This window comes from Bactrocera dorsalis, unplaced genomic scaffold (genome assembly GCF_023373825.1).
Source record: "Bactrocera dorsalis isolate Fly_Bdor unplaced genomic scaffold, ASM2337382v1 BdCtg101, whole genome shotgun sequence".
NCBI lineage: Eukaryota > Metazoa > Arthropoda > Insecta > Diptera > Tephritidae > Bactrocera > Bactrocera dorsalis.
In genome coordinates this window covers 1-15,579 of record NW_026038152.1, presented here as the reverse complement: position 1 = coordinate 15,579, position 15,579 = coordinate 1, and the positions used below count along the sequence as shown (strand labels likewise).

At 34.8% G+C, this 15,579-nt stretch overlaps 3 protein-coding genes across 3 annotated transcripts in view; 1 reads left to right on the top strand and 2 right to left on the bottom strand.

Annotated features, from left to right (window-relative positions):
* The window catches only part of LOC105230917 (protein neuralized), a 40,276-nt gene extending 30,979 nt beyond the window's left edge, over window positions 1-9,297 (bottom strand). The window contains exon 1 of the mRNA XM_011211938.4: window positions 9,081-9,297. Coding sequence (XP_011210240.1) covers window positions 9,081-9,105 — 25 coding nt within the window. The 5' untranslated portion in view covers window positions 9,106-9,297. The remainder of the gene's footprint in view (window positions 1-9,080) is intronic.
* Window positions 9,298-9,847: 550 nt separating this feature from the next.
* On the top strand, window positions 9,848-12,422 carry LOC105230916 (parafibromin). The gene is made up of 8 exons (XM_011211936.3): window positions 9,848-10,163; window positions 10,225-10,330; window positions 10,391-11,063; window positions 11,135-11,245; window positions 11,304-11,524; window positions 11,600-11,762; window positions 11,827-11,968; window positions 12,047-12,422. Exons 1-8 carry the CDS (start codon window positions 10,033-10,035, stop codon window positions 12,081-12,083), a joined length of 1,584 nt encoding a protein of 527 aa, XP_011210238.1. The 5' UTR covers window positions 9,848-10,032; the 3' UTR covers window positions 12,084-12,422.
* A 118-nt stretch (window positions 12,423-12,540) lies between these two features.
* On the bottom strand, window positions 12,541-14,568 carry LOC105230914 (protein FAM114A2). Its single transcript, XM_011211935.4, has 3 exons — window positions 13,708-14,568; window positions 13,270-13,637; window positions 12,541-13,199 (listed from the first exon to the last, which is right to left on the bottom strand). Exons 1-3 carry the CDS (start codon window positions 14,461-14,463, stop codon window positions 12,788-12,790), a joined length of 1,536 nt encoding a protein of 511 aa, XP_011210237.2. The 5' UTR covers window positions 14,464-14,568; the 3' UTR covers window positions 12,541-12,787.
* Between the last annotated feature and the right edge of the window lie 1,011 nt (window positions 14,569-15,579).

The window sequence follows — 15,579 nt, the reverse complement described above, 5'->3', positions numbered from 1 at the left end:
TTTGCTCGATCGATTTGTATGACAGCTATGTATGTACATACATACATACATATATGCTGTAGTGTTGCGATCTGAACAATCTTCGGAGAACGCTGTTCCCTCCAAGTCCTTCCAAGTTCGTGAAGAAAATATAGTAAAGTAAAATGCAAAAGTTTTCCATATAAGGGCTGGATTTTGTTCGATCAGTTGGTATGACCGATCTGAAGAATTTCTTCGAGGATTTTACCGTTAATTTGAAAAATAATACCCAAAGTGATGATTTATCGTCAATAATAACTTTAAATTGTCACAATAGGTTCGGGGTCTGGCCTCCAGCAACTTCTTCCTGTTCTCAGTCCTAAAGAGAATTCTCGCTGAAGAAAATATAAATATAAAATAGTAATCGTCGAAATAAAAAGTAAATTATACTAAAAAAATGGTAATGAGAATCGATACGAACTTTCAGCCTGCCTGGTAAATAGAAAACAACAAGTTCCACTTTCAACGATTTTCACCCACATTAATCCCTTCAAGTAGAAAACAGGGCTCCGATCGATCTAACCAGGAACTTTCTACAATGGATAAATACAAGTGTGATCGCTATTGCTAATTAATTTTTATTTTAAGCTTCTATTATATAGTACAGCTTTAAAATTGCTGTTTCACAGTGTAATTCTTCATAACACTGCTCCAGTATTTTAACGCTAAAAAATTCGACACACTTCAAATTATAGCCAAAAATCCTTACGCGTGCGTTTATTGGAAATATAGCAGTACATCATACATACATACATCTGTTCTCTTATCAAAAGTCAAACAAACCGACAGCCGACTGCAAGCTGATATTTTCCTAAGCGATGAGGTGAGCAATCACTATTTAAACTCTTTATTTCGAAAGAGTTTTGTCATTATTTGACTACATTTTTTTTTGTGTGTTTGTGGTGATAAATTTACACCTGGAATTTGCAAATACTCGAAAAAAAGAGTAAATAAAAGCATTTATAGGAATTGACACGATTACAAGCAACGTTTACACGCAGCACCAGCAAGCGCATTAAGGCAAGCCAGCGACAAGCTGACAGACGGTGGTGCCAGCGAACAGACTGCTTGAATGAAATGCCGGTTTTGATGGGGGTAAGAAGCGGCCGATTGCACGACATTCACTACATTGCTGCGCTGTGGCACGCAAATGAGAAATGAATGCCACATGCCAAGCGAAGGCGCAAAGGCACAGACAATGCAGCAAGCAAGTTGTACGCCTTTTCTTGCTACCCTTTCCGGGCACCGTGGCTGCTTTAAAGGTGGTCGTGTGCGAGCCTGAAGTGCTTTTGTTGACAACATTTTCATGAACACATCAACACATACACATTAATATACAAACATATGCATTGGTGTAGTTCATATTTTATTTGCACAACAGCTGACGCTGCATCCATCCCCAATTTGCCAACTAGCGATCGTCATCTCCATCATCATCATCATCGCCGTCATCTTTGGCAACACATGCGCATACACTCGTACGTACAACGAAGTCGAGCTGCAGCGGAGACACATGCTTTTTTCTTGCAATTTCTGTTCTTTTTTTCGTTTTTGCATCTTTGATATTAAAACTCTAAATGGTTTTCATTAAATGTACGCTTGTGTGTGTGAGTATTTGTGGTTGGCATTTTTTGCAAAACGTCATGCAGGAAGGAAAGACAGACAGGACGGAAGGAAGGCAGGAAAAACAGCTGCAATCTGCATTTGCTAGTAATTATTGCAACCCCCAGCAGCAGCCGCCGCTACAGGAACTGGTAGGAGCATTGCGAACGGACACGCGGACCGATGGACAGACGGAAAATATTTGCAGTTGTCAGCGTCTGCAAAGGTAATGACAACGAAAAAGTGTTGTGCATACGCTAAATGACAATGAAAGCGGGTTCAGCGATTCTAAATGGATCTATTTTTTAAAATTATGCAAGCTCTAATTAGTATTTACTTAGTGTTCACCTTCCAAAGGATTTAAACTTTTTATAACAGTGTACCAAAATATTAGAAAATAAAAAGTACATTGCCTCACCGCCTGATGACACAGAATCGCAAGCGAAGATTGACGAATACTGTCAAATTCAAGTTTTTGTTTTGTTTATTTTATTTTTTGGCGAAGCAATTAATCAAAATTTCTTTATAACGGTTCAACGTCACACGTCGGTTTTTATGAACCATGCTTCGATGTCCCGTACAACAACCCTTGATCTTGAATTGGCAAGCCCCCGATTGAAGGTGTGCATCTGAAAATACAGCTTCGGTCTTATACAGCTATTAATATTGGGCATGAGAAAGCAGTCAGCTTACATCCTACAAGAGGCGTAACATGCGACCACTATAGAGTACTTTTCACGAAGTTTAAGCGCAAGCCGAAGGATTTTCTGCGACGAAGCTTGGATCCACTGATACCATGGAACTATCGAAACAGTGGAGCAGAGAATCTGTTTCATAGAATATCAAAACTGTTCTATCGACCGAAAAGGAAATCCCTACCGTTTTTTTAGATTCAAAAGTAGTAATCAACATAAAGTACTTGAAAATGGACAAACGTTTGCAGGACTCAACTATGCCAAATTATTTGATCGACTTGACGACGAGTTGGTCGTTCGTCGAAGAAAAGTTTGATTTTCCTTCATCACAATGCGCCAGCTCACGCCTTCGCCTTCATTATAACCGAATTAGGCAAAGAACTGCTGCCGCAAACACTGTATTCTGATGATAAGCTTACCGCACGGAAGGTTTCAGAGTTTTCGATATAGAAAAATTTATTTATTTATGAGTGTAGTTGGAAAGCCCTAATGTTTAAATTGATTAATTATTATTTTAAATTCTGTGATTTAAGATAATTAATTCGTTGGTTTGTTAAATATCTCCTAAAAAGTGCCTCAATAGGAAGGAAATGGCGAAAATCGAGGAAGTTAATATTATTAGACTTCCTACTAGACAATAAAATTATTTGCAAAGAGTACTAACCGAAAGGAAATCATTTTCAGGCACTCTTTTTTTCGGCAAAATCAATGTTTTCATAACTATTCAGAATTTTTATCATAAATTGATAAAAATATTAATATGTACACATATTTGCGTAGATATAATCGAATTTAAACGTTTTTAGCATTGGCAAATTAATAAGCTTGCTATTCACAAAACTAATAAATCATATGTACCCATATATCTATATACTGACTTATCGCAAATAAAAAGTCAATCGCTTTCTGAGTAATTTTGATAAACTTTTGTGCATCTGTATAGGTTGATATGCTTCAGTAGAGGTAGTTATTACTTAATATTATTTTCCATTTTTATTAACAGATAGACATTGCGACAACGGATACAAATATCAAACAAAGAAATTTTCTCAAATTTTGTATTTCTAACCAAATTTCGTATGCGAAGTCATTGCGAATGTTGGGAAAAGGCTTGCCGTGATTCAGTTTTATCAAAAACATAAGCCTACGAGTAGTACAAAGCCTTCTAAGCCGGCCGAGAGATCGTTGAAGACATACCTCGTTCTGGACGACCTTTGACCTCTTCAACTGATGAAAATATTTAAAAAATTATGGATATGGTGGCTGAAAATCATCACGCAAGTGTTAGAGAGATGGTAAGAGAGCTGGTCATTTCTCGCGAGTCCGTTCGAATGATTTTAGTGGATATTTTGGGTATGAAACGCGTTCTTGCTCGACTCATCCCGAAATTTTTTCCAAAAAGAGTAGATACGATTGTGACCGAGTTGAAAGCCAAAAATGCAATGAATACCATCGATCAACCACCGTATTTACCAGATTTGGCTCTGTGCGATTTTTTCTTGTTCATCGCTTCTTTCGAAAATAAGCCTGTGATACCGTTAATGCCAGAAAGGAGAAGTACAGATCGATTATAACGAACTTTTTATGGCCGCAATTGGAAGAAGTTGATCAAGTTGACAAATATCCGGTTCCAACAAGACGAGGCTACGTGCGAGACACACAGCACGTGCAACAACCGAATTATTGCGAGAAAAGTTTGGAGTTTCGATTATTTCAATTCGTTCCCGCAAAAGAAGTCGTGGAAGACATATGAATGATTTTATATTCAGAACTTAATTGTATTATAAAATAAAAAATATTAAATTTCTTTAACAATTAGTGTGTTTCTTTTTGAAAAGAAATCATATCACTCTTATTGGAAAACCCTGTATATGACTTTATCGACAACTTAGCATAGAAATTTGAAATCATGACGTTCGACTATAGTAAAAATCATAAGACCTAAAAAATATTCTGATAACTAAAATGATTCTAACCTGAAATTTCAAAATACTTTCAACTTCCTAAACAAAAAATAAAATAATTTGAGAATCGACTGTGGTTGCGTAAAAATAGAATAATTTTTTCCGCGATAGTTATAAAGAACTTTTTATTACATACTATACATATATCGTTTGAAGTAACAAGACGAAGTGGGTTCATATTGAACTCAGGTATTACATAACCATTCAGGAATAAAATATATATTACTTCTAAAGAACAAAAAATCGAAATTTCTGGCTGTTTTAGGATCCTAAACGTTGCCATTATTAAAAGGTTTCAATTATACAGTTTAGAAAGCACATCAGAATGGTGAGATTGTATTATTTAAATGAGTAAACTTTAGAAGAGCTTCCAATTCAGCACTAAAGCCTTTGTAACCATAATATTTATTTCAATATCACATAATTCATATAAGAGTATGCTATTTAAACCGATTTAGATATTGACTTCGTTGACTTTTTACCTTTGTAAAGTATTTTTCGATCCAACTTTTAAATTATAGCTGTTTTATACACATATTTATATATATGTATATACATATACATAGTTATTTCATACAGGTATATAACGTACCAACATAAATGCAGTAGCTGATGCAACAACCAAAGGGGACAGTTACTCAACTTTTAAAACTACTCTAACAATAGAAAGTACCTGTTTCATATCCCATAGAGTATAAATTAATGATGCTTACGAAACAATACAACAATATAGGTATAAAAAATCTATATATCCAGCCAAAACAAGAAAATAGTGCAACATTGTGCGCTTTAAATATAAAAAAAATCCTTAAAATCAAAAGGCATCATAAATAACCAAGTTTATTACTTTGATTTTAAGTACACAAAAAAGTAAAAAAAAAAACCAATTGAAGAAAAAGTAAAAAAACATCTTTTCAATCATGCTCGTTGTTTTCCAATACCACATAAAGCAACTCAAACTCAGTACACAGCTGATAAGCAAGCGAGGAAAATTGAGTGCACATTAAATATCACAGGATACTGTAAGGACAAGTCACGCAGGTAAAATGCGCCTGCGCGCATTACACGGCAAAATGTTGGCACTCAAGCAAGGGCGAAATGGCAGTGATATCGAAGGTATACAGGTAAGCGTAGAACAGCTATTGGCTGCTACGCATAGCGGCACATTTAGATAGCGCTGCTGACCGCCAGGACAAGCGATCATTTGATACGCTCACATACTTACGTACACATAATAATCGCATAGAATTGACATGTGTGCGCCACGGTGTGTATTCGATTCGTCGGCTGGCGGGAGCAGGGGGTTTTTTACAACTACATACATATGTATATACGAGTTGGAACTATGTTTAAGATGGCATACCTACACACCTTTGCCTTTGAGGGTGTGCAGGCATTCTTCCTAACATAGTAAGCACCTATGCGTGTTGTTTTTGTAGTGCATTTAACATTTGCGCATTGGCGTTTACAATTTCCACAAACACTTCACACAGCGCCGTTAGATTTTCATATTTGCTTTTCTATTCTTCTACTATTTCGTATTTAATTCGTTTTGGTACTTATTGATGCTGCAGCATAAACATACAAACATAGGTACAACATTAAAACCATACATACAATTATGTGTATTTATACTGTACGGACATATGTTTCGCAATGCTAGAATTTCCCTTCGAATATTCAAAAATACCAGCACTCGAAGAATTGTGTATTTGACATATGGTAACGTTAGATTCATGGGCTTTACACAACTGTGATCCTACGTATAAATAAACACAGCCACTCTCCTTACAGACACAAACAATGTGCGACCCCATGAGTGCCCCCAAAAATAGCGGCTTCTCCAGTTTGTCTTGCGTGTTTTTGGCAGCTTGCCATTTCCCTTAAATAGGCATCTACGTATGTATGTACATATGTATATAACATATTCATTTATTTTCACCCTCATAAAAATTTAATATTTTATAAATTTTAAATTGCATTTATCTTCCATCGACAGCAGTCGCCACAGCAGCATATGTTTTACCTTATACAAATACAAATTTGCTACACTTTCCTGCCATTTATCTTCATATGCAATGGTGGTCTAATGAAGTTGCTGGAAGAAAGTAAAAACCAAAAAATTAAAAAAAAAAAACGCGATTCGGAAGGGAATTCGATTGACGACGACGTAGCCGGATATTATTTATTTAGCGGAACCAAATACATGTCTCAAAGTTGATTTTGGTTTTTTTTCTTTGGTTAAGCTAGTGAAAGTTGCAGGCGGTTCAATACAGATAAGGATCTTGCTTGAGGAATTTTAATCGGAAGTATAGTGATTAAAAAATACCACTGAGTTCTAAAAGCACCTTTCAACGATGTTTTTTGGCTTCACTGAGGATACGCGATCAAATTAGAAAAGCTTAAAAAGGCGACTAACAATTTACTTCCTTTCTTTATCAAAAGTTGCGCGAGAAAATTCTCTTATTATTATATCAATTTCCTGGATAGCAAAGAGTAAAAACATCAAGTTCAATATTTTTGGATAATTATTAGGTACATAACAGCGGATTATCAGTAAATATATATATATATATATATATATATATATATATAAATATATAGAAATAAGGAAAGGCTAAGTTCAGGTACAACCGGACATTTTGTGCTCTTAAAATTTGCAAGAATCAAAGCTCGGGAAATTCTTTCAGGTAGTTTAAGGTCAGGTGAAAAAACAAAAACCATTTTTGAAAACGTATTTCGATGGAATTTTTTATACATACCGACATATTTTTCATAAGGTATGTTAGAAAAACGAAAAATCATTATATGAAGTACATATATCGGGGTTGGGGTAGTATCGACCAATACCACATACTATTAATATGATAAAATAATAAAATATTCCTTAGGTTTCATTGAGGTATCTCACATATCATCACCAATACAGAGTAAAGTTATTTGGTTGAAATCAGTCGGCGGGTCCCAAGATATATGTGATTTAACCTAAACGTGGACGATGCCACGCCCATGGTTCTATTTTTGTAGCATAAGTGGTTTGAGAGATATGTACATATGTACTATTAGAGGGCGGGGCCAGACCTTTACCCTGAGCCGATTTACAGTTCCCTTAATTGCGTTTTGTGGGCGTGGCAGTGATTAAATGCTTAAAGCTTGCACAGAGTGACGGACGGACGGATCATTTATATACATAACTGTATTCATATCTGTGTCGATTAGTGTAAGGTGATACAAATAGCCGTTAGGTGAACAACATGTTAAAAAAGTATAAATATAGAAATAAAGGAATAAAATATATTTAAAACTTTATTCATGGATTTCTGTGATAGCATTGATTGTTTTTATTATTTCAAACATGTCTGTATAATAACTTTAGGCATAAACTTATAATTTTGCATTTTGGACAATGCGAATTTTTATTTAAAAATGTCTTTTGTTCGAAATATATAGCCGCTTTTAAAATGGCTACCTTTTTATATTTGAAACTTTACTCCTACCTTCTAGAGGGTAGCAGGCCACCGAAGAGCTAAATGAAGGTCAAGGGTCCTTTTGTTTCATATACAATTTGTGCTCTTAAAAATTGCAAGAATCAAAGCTCGGGAAGTTCTTTCAGGCAGTTTGTCAGGTGGAAAAAACCAAAACCATTTTATGTACATATGTACTTTAAACCTATTAGAGGGCGGGGCCAGACCTTTACCCTGAGCCGAATTACAGTTCCCTTAATTGCGTTTTGTGGGCGTGGCAGTGATTAAATGCTTAAAGCTTGCACAGAGTGACGGACGGTCGGATCATTTACATAACTATATTCATATCTATGTCGATTAGTGTAAGGTGATACAAACAACCGTTAAGTGAACAACATGTTACAAAAGTATAAATATAGAAATAAAGGAATAAAATATATTTAAAACTTTATTCATGGATTTCTGTGATAGCATTGATTGTTTTTATTATTTCAAACATGTCTGTATAATAACTTTAGGCATGAACTTATAATTTTGCATTTTGGACAATGCGAATTTTTATTTAAAAATTTCTTTTGTTCGAAATATAAAGCTCCCTTTAAAATGGCTACCTTTTTATATTTGAAACTTTACTCGTACCTTCTAGAGGGTAGCAGGCCACCGAAGAGCTAAATGAAGGTCAAGGGTCCTTTTGTTTCATATACATATGTACTTATATGTGTTTATATACTTTAACATGGATGGAGGAATTATCTCACTTATGTACATACATATGTATGTCTAATACACTTGAAATCTGTTTTTATAGATATAAAGTAGCCAATACAGGTTCTTCCTGAACGTTTCCGAAACATAATTTTATATGTAGGCAACGGTATACACGTGCAGATTAGGAGACGTGGTGATGCTAGCCAATTTAGAAACACCGCATGTAAATTGTCGCCGCATTCCAATAGAAATTACGTATTTACTGGAAGCGGAAGTACCAATATGCAATCACAAACACATCGAAGGCAACAACCCCCGCATTTAGTAAAGCAACAAAACAATATTACACATGTTCACACCAAGAACACAACAACAAAAACGTCACAAAACATATGTATGGCAATCCATATCTATGTATGGACGAGAGCGGTGAAGCTGCGGTATCAGCACTATTTTGCCGATTGCTAAAATTGTTTATTATATTTTATTTACGTGCTATGCATGCACATCTGCATATAAAACATAATTTTGTCAAATAATGTATTTGTCTTTTGTAAATACAAATTTCCAATTGATATTGACTTAAATATATATACAAATCTAATTGGAATTCTTTTCGACAGACTTACCGATTTTGCCAGCGGTCTGCCCCATGACTGCTTTTATGAATATTTATTTAACACTTTGTTTTTATCACACCATTAGCACTTGCATTACTATTCACAGTTTTATGTAGAAGATATTTAACGCTAAATTATATATTTATTATTTTATTTGCACTATTTTGTAAGACCAATTTTACAAGTACGGAACCAGCACAAGAAACTAGAGATAACTTGGCATTTCATGCAGAGCTGTGTTGCGTTGGATCATTGTTGGCTGCAGGAGCGCGGTAACGGCCGATATAAAATTTTACTAACTCAGTGTTTGCACATCAAAGAAAATATTTATACAGAATTTACTTCATAAAAATTCTTAAAACATTTTTGTGTATGTCTTTCATTATATGTACCACAATTAAAATATTAACAATATTCTAGTAATATCTCGAAGCAATGTGCACTTGTAATAAGTAAAGTTGGCTGCAGAAAACGAAAAAATTGTAATTTTTTTGAAAGAAAAAGTTCTTGTCGCGCGACTTTTAACGCTTGTACAAACGTATATAAGTATTATTAAAAAAGTAATTCGTTTGCATTTAATTTCGTTTGTACTAATGTTAGAATTGGTTATTAGTGTTGTCGCGTCGCTATTAACGCTAAGCACCAAAAAATGCGACGTTCAATACCTTTAGTTAGGTAAACCAGTCAGCCACATGCGCAAAATAAATATTTAACACAGCTTGAATGAATAAAATGCAATCCTGTATTTTAACGTTTTACAACACTGTTTTTTGACATATTAACAAACGTCAATAAGTTTTCGTATCAAGCAGTAAAAGTATAAATTGAAGTTAAATTAAATAATATTTCATTCATTAACTAACACCTCGAGTTAAAATAACGCAAAGTCGTGTTAAGCGGCTAATATAGAAACGGTATTGAGTGCAGTTTTATTTGCGGAATTAATTTGCTAAATTAAACAATGGCGGATCCATTAAGTCTCCTACGGCAATACAATATAAACAAAAAAGAGATTATTGAAAGAGATAATCAAATAATCTTTGGCGAATTTTCGTGGCCAAAAAATGTGAAAACAAACTATTTGAAATATGGGTAAGTAATTTAGGGTAGGAATCTCTCTTTCCAAATATTAAGTGCTGATTTTTATTTGTAGGTCTGGCAAAAAAGGGGCTCCACGCGAATATTACACGTTGGAATGTTTACTATATCTACTTAAAAATGTTATGCTGCAGCATTCGGTGTATGTGCGACAATGTGCGGTAAGTAAAACATTTTATTACATTTTCTTTTTTTCAGTACATATTTTAAAAAAATTTCAGGCGGAAGATATACCTGCTGTTAATCGTCCTGATCGTAAAGAGTTACTTGCCTATCTTAATGGAGAAAACTCAACATGCGCCAGCATAGACAAAAGTGCACCACTTGAAATTCCCACACAAGTCAAGCGGCCTGCTGATGGAGATGCACCAGGAGGCGATTCACTCGCAAAGAAGGCACGCTTTGAAGACACCCAAGTGCAAAAAGTGCGTGAACAATTGGCTGCACGTTGGGATGTCAACAAAAAGGAGACCACTGTCAATATCGACAATATCAAATCGCTCTCAGAAACGATGTCTGTGGAGAAAATTGCTGCCATCAAAGCAAAACGTTTGGCCAACAAACGTACCACCATTAAACGCACTGACAATGAAGATGCGATGGCTACAGATTTACGTGCCATACTTGATTATGATGTAGATTCAACGAAACATATAATAAGCCGCGAGCGTCAGTGGCGAACGCGTACCACTATATTACAGAGTGCGGGAAAGATGTTTGCTAAAAATATATTCGCTATATTGCAAGGCATAAAGGCACGTGAAGAAGGGCGAAATAGACCGGCAGCACAACAAGCTATCAAGATGCCAGAACCGGCACGTATTGCGAAACCGCAACCACAGTTGACGCAATACAATCGTTATGATCAGGAACGTTTCAACAGACAAAAAGAAGGTAAGCATTTGTGTATTTGCGTACTTATATAATTTTTGTTTATGTTTAAATTTTGTATTAATTTTTTTCAGAAACGGAGGGCTTCAAAATCGACACACTGGGTACTTATCATGGTATGTCACTGAAATCCGTGACTGAGGGTTCACTTGCGCAACGTAAGGCGAATATGCCACCACAAATACGTAAGCTAATCACTTTTGTTTAAAAAAAAAACATTTATTAAAATAATTATATTTATAGCTGGTCGCCCCAAGGAACTTTTACCTACAGCTCAAGCTCGACAAGTGGCACCATCGGCACAGAAACGCGTTTCGCGCACGCCTATCATTATAATACCTTCCGCTAATACCAGTCTAATCACCATGTACAATGCCAAGGACCTTTTGCAAGACCTCAAATTCGTCTCAACTGAAGATAAAAAGCGTGCAGGTGGGGCAAGAGACAACGAAGTCTTGCTGCAGGTAAGTTTTCAGATTTATTCATTTAATTATATCTTAACTTTAAAGCATTTATTCTGTTTTTTTTTTTAACTTTAGCGCAAACGAAACAATCAAACTGTACCATATCGCGTCATTGATAACCCGCAAAAGCTTTCGGCCCAAGATTGGCAACGAGTCGTAGCAGTATTTGTAATGGGACCCGCTTGGCAGTTTAAAGGTTGGCCCTGGGATGGAAATCCTGTGGAAATTTTCTCCAAAAGTAAGTAGCTCAATGCAAATAGAAATTTATAATGTATACACTAACAATCTTCATTTCATTGCAGTTTGTGCTTTTCATTTACGCTTCAGCGAATTAAAACTGGATACCAACGTTGCGAAGTGGTCGGTGACATTGTTGAATCTTTCGCAAAATAAGCGACATTTAGATCGTGCTGTTTTAATGACGTTTTGGGAGACTTTGGATAAGTAAGTATAATAAAATTAAATTAAATATTTTTAATAATTTTAAATATTTTACTAATGGTAATCATTTTATTTTTATAGATACATGGCGAAAAATAAGCCGGATCTTAGATTTTGAATGCTCTGTAAAAAGTCGACTGGTAAATGCAGCGCTGATTCCTCTTCCACTACACAATTTCTCTTGTGGAAGAAAGTATAAGACATATGTTTTTTGATGTCTTTAATATTCAGAAAAAACATATATTAGCTAGTAGTAAAATTATTTTAAAATAAACTCGAAAATGTTATGTATTATATCTTCGGCTACTTAGAAACAACACTACTCTTCATGGGCACCTTTCAGTGCCTAGCGTGCTGACATGATTGAATTGTTAACAGTTCGCTTCGTTAGAATATACATATGTATATATTGATTGAAAAGTCATCGAAAATAAACAAATTTGATTTAATGAAAGAAGTCTAGTACGCAAATTGCCTGCAAAATATATAGCGTTTGTTTCTGTTTAAGGCAAACCAAAAAAAAAATGTTTATTGTAGCTATTTAAACAAGAGCTGAAAAAATAAAATACTAATAGTTTTATAAACAAGAAAGAACTTTTATTTCAAAATTATCGCGACGATATACCTAATCAAAATGATTTATGGAATGCCAACATCGTGAAATATTAATATAATTAGTTTATTTAACAGCAAACACTTTTAAATACAATCTCAAGTGACCATTGCGACAATTAAACAAAAATAAAATAAGAATACTTAGAAATTATTTTCAACATAACCAAGACGTATCAAATTACAAAACGCTACAATCTTGTATTTCTTTTACACCGCTCCAATTTGCAATATGGGTAAGAACAAATGAAACGCCTTCTCTATTTGTTGTATTGCCACCAACATTTCAGCGAAAAGCGTGCTGATGCGCGTTTTTATTATGTCATCTGTTTCTGTTTGCGCGTCTAACTGAATGCCCGTCAATGTGGCAGCAAATCGATTTGTCAGACCATTCAAATGCATAGTGAATTGCTTACACAGCTGTACAATGCAATCTACTTCATTGGCTGTGCTGTGATGTTCCTTCACCAACAATAACTCGGCGATTTTATGAAGTTTATTTATTTGCAAGGCACAAGCTTCAGCTAACAGTGTAATAGATTTGGCAAAAGTCTCCTGTACGGTGTCATGTGTACCGTTCACTGGTGCTGATTTAAACCACTCCAACGCTTGTCTCCAATTGCTGTAAACAAAATAAAAGTAAGATAATATATGCAAATTAAGTCTTTACAAAATTTATGTTATTGATCTACCTTATTATATCATCGAAATTTATTTGCAGTTCTGCATCTTCAATGGCGCTAATTAGACGTGTATTTAACTCTCCGACATCGTAGTCTCCATCACTTTCGCCCTCTAAATCCTCCAACTCCATCAGCTCTTTAACTTCAGTGATAGTCTCTTGCAATTCTTTAAGCGCATTGCCACTGACTGCATCCTGCAGCTTTTGCAACTTAAGCACTGATTCTTTAGAGAGTATTTCCAATGCTTCCAGGTGTACAAGCCCGCAATTGTTCTCGAAGAGTAGATCGAAACGCAGCATTTCGCGTGACTTTTCTAATTTCATCTCTTTCAAAGCATTTTCTAAGTGATCAGCGTCTTTTTTCGCTTCCTTAAGCACCTGCCAAAGGTTAAAAATTTTTATGTCTTTCAAAACTATTTTTTGATTACAAAAGATAAATTGCACAAACCTCACTCAGATTTGGTTTTTCTTGTTCTAAACCAAGTAATTTTCTCTTATTCATTAGTAGTGGATCATTTTCTTGTAATATATGCATGGTTTTTTTTCCAATTCCTTCAAGTGTATCCAAACCCGTGTTAAGTACCTTCGTCCCAAGAGTCGTCACTCCACTAACGATATTCAATCCGAAGGAAGGCGTTCCTTCTTGTTGTTCCTGAACCCTATGCTGCTGGTTATCTTTTAAAACTTTTTGCTCGACATGGTTATCGTCGACTTTCAACTCACTGTGTAGCTTTGCTGTTTCGGCGGCTTGCATTCGTGCTAGTTCCTCTGGATCGGGAACGCCAATTACTTGATTAAGACCTTGACTCATTGTTGAGGTGATATTGCCAATGCCTTCAGAAGCAGTAGAAAGTACCGACGAAACTACGCCTCCGAACAGCCCACCCCACCCAGAGGTTGGTTTTTGCGTTGTAGCAGTGATTATATTTTCCGTTTTTCTTACCTCTGTTACCTTCTCTTTGTTCTTGTTAAAATCTTGCGTAGGTTCTTCAACTGTTTTCTTTGTGGCTTGCAATGAGTTATTATTTTCTGCATTTATATTGCCTTTTGCAACATTGTCCTCCAAAAAATTGGAATCGGGTGTATCCTCAAAATTCTCCTCGGCATCACCCCAATCATCCCAGTCATCATCATCATTTTGATTCCAATCGTTTTTCTCAGAGGCTGTATTGCTTATATTTTTTGCATCAATTTTGGTAGACATTCTATCACTAATAGAACGTTAATTTTTTACCTAGAATTCGAAAATTCTTCACAAATTTTATTTACGTGTCGTTAAAGAGGATAATAATAGAGATGTAGAAAAGTGAAAATTATGAAACTATCGATAATTTTTCTTCAATATATCGATACTTATAAAATCTTTAATAAATTAAAAAAGGGCGTAGGAATAGAGCCCTATGCGGATTACGAAAAATTCGTATTATTTAACTTTTTTATTTTGAGATCTTGTATTCAAGAACCTTCGATAAGTTTCGACTCGTTTTTGAGAAAACATTCATTTTAATACCATTTAATATGGCAATAACACGATTTTTTAAAATCACACTCAAAATATTTCAATCACTCCATGCAATTTGAATCAAAATAAATACAAATATGGGAATATCTATCTGACTTTTTCACTTTTATTTCTTCATCAAAATTCTTCTTCAACACATTTTTGGCTTGTCTTTCTAATCTTTTTAATTTGGAAGAAGACCCGAACACAACTCAATAAACCAAATATTACAGAAAAATAAGTTGCTGTTTTTGACGCGAGTATATTTCAAATATATTTAGTTGAAAGTTTATAAAAAAAATATTCTCTTAACGGTGTGGAACGTTTTGTACTAAAATTGTCGTAAGTCTCTTGTTTTGCATATATTAAGAAATAATTTACTGGTAAAGGTTAAAAAATCACACTGCATTTGAGATGCGACTTTCGGTAGTTGAATTAAAAAAATATTTACAGATTGCTTAAGCATCTGTATTTTTAATAAAAGTATTTAACTACTTTCCATTCTTTGATTGTATTTGGAATTAGGTTCCACAGAAGCATCCCTGCTTTGTACATTTCATCGTTTCAATAGTTTTAGCAGTCGGCTGAATTCGGCCATTTTTCTTTTTCTTTTACTGAACGAGTGAAGTAGACGTTCGACGCGTTTCACGTTCGTGTGCAGAAAAATTGTGAAAACTTATTACAAGTTTTTCTTAATTATTAATAGTTGGTGATATTCAACTAGAAAAAACTATTTACTTGTTAAAAGTGTTAAATATTTTCAGTGATAATAACTGTTTGAAATTTCATTAGTCTTAGAAGTAACTGATGAGATAGTAT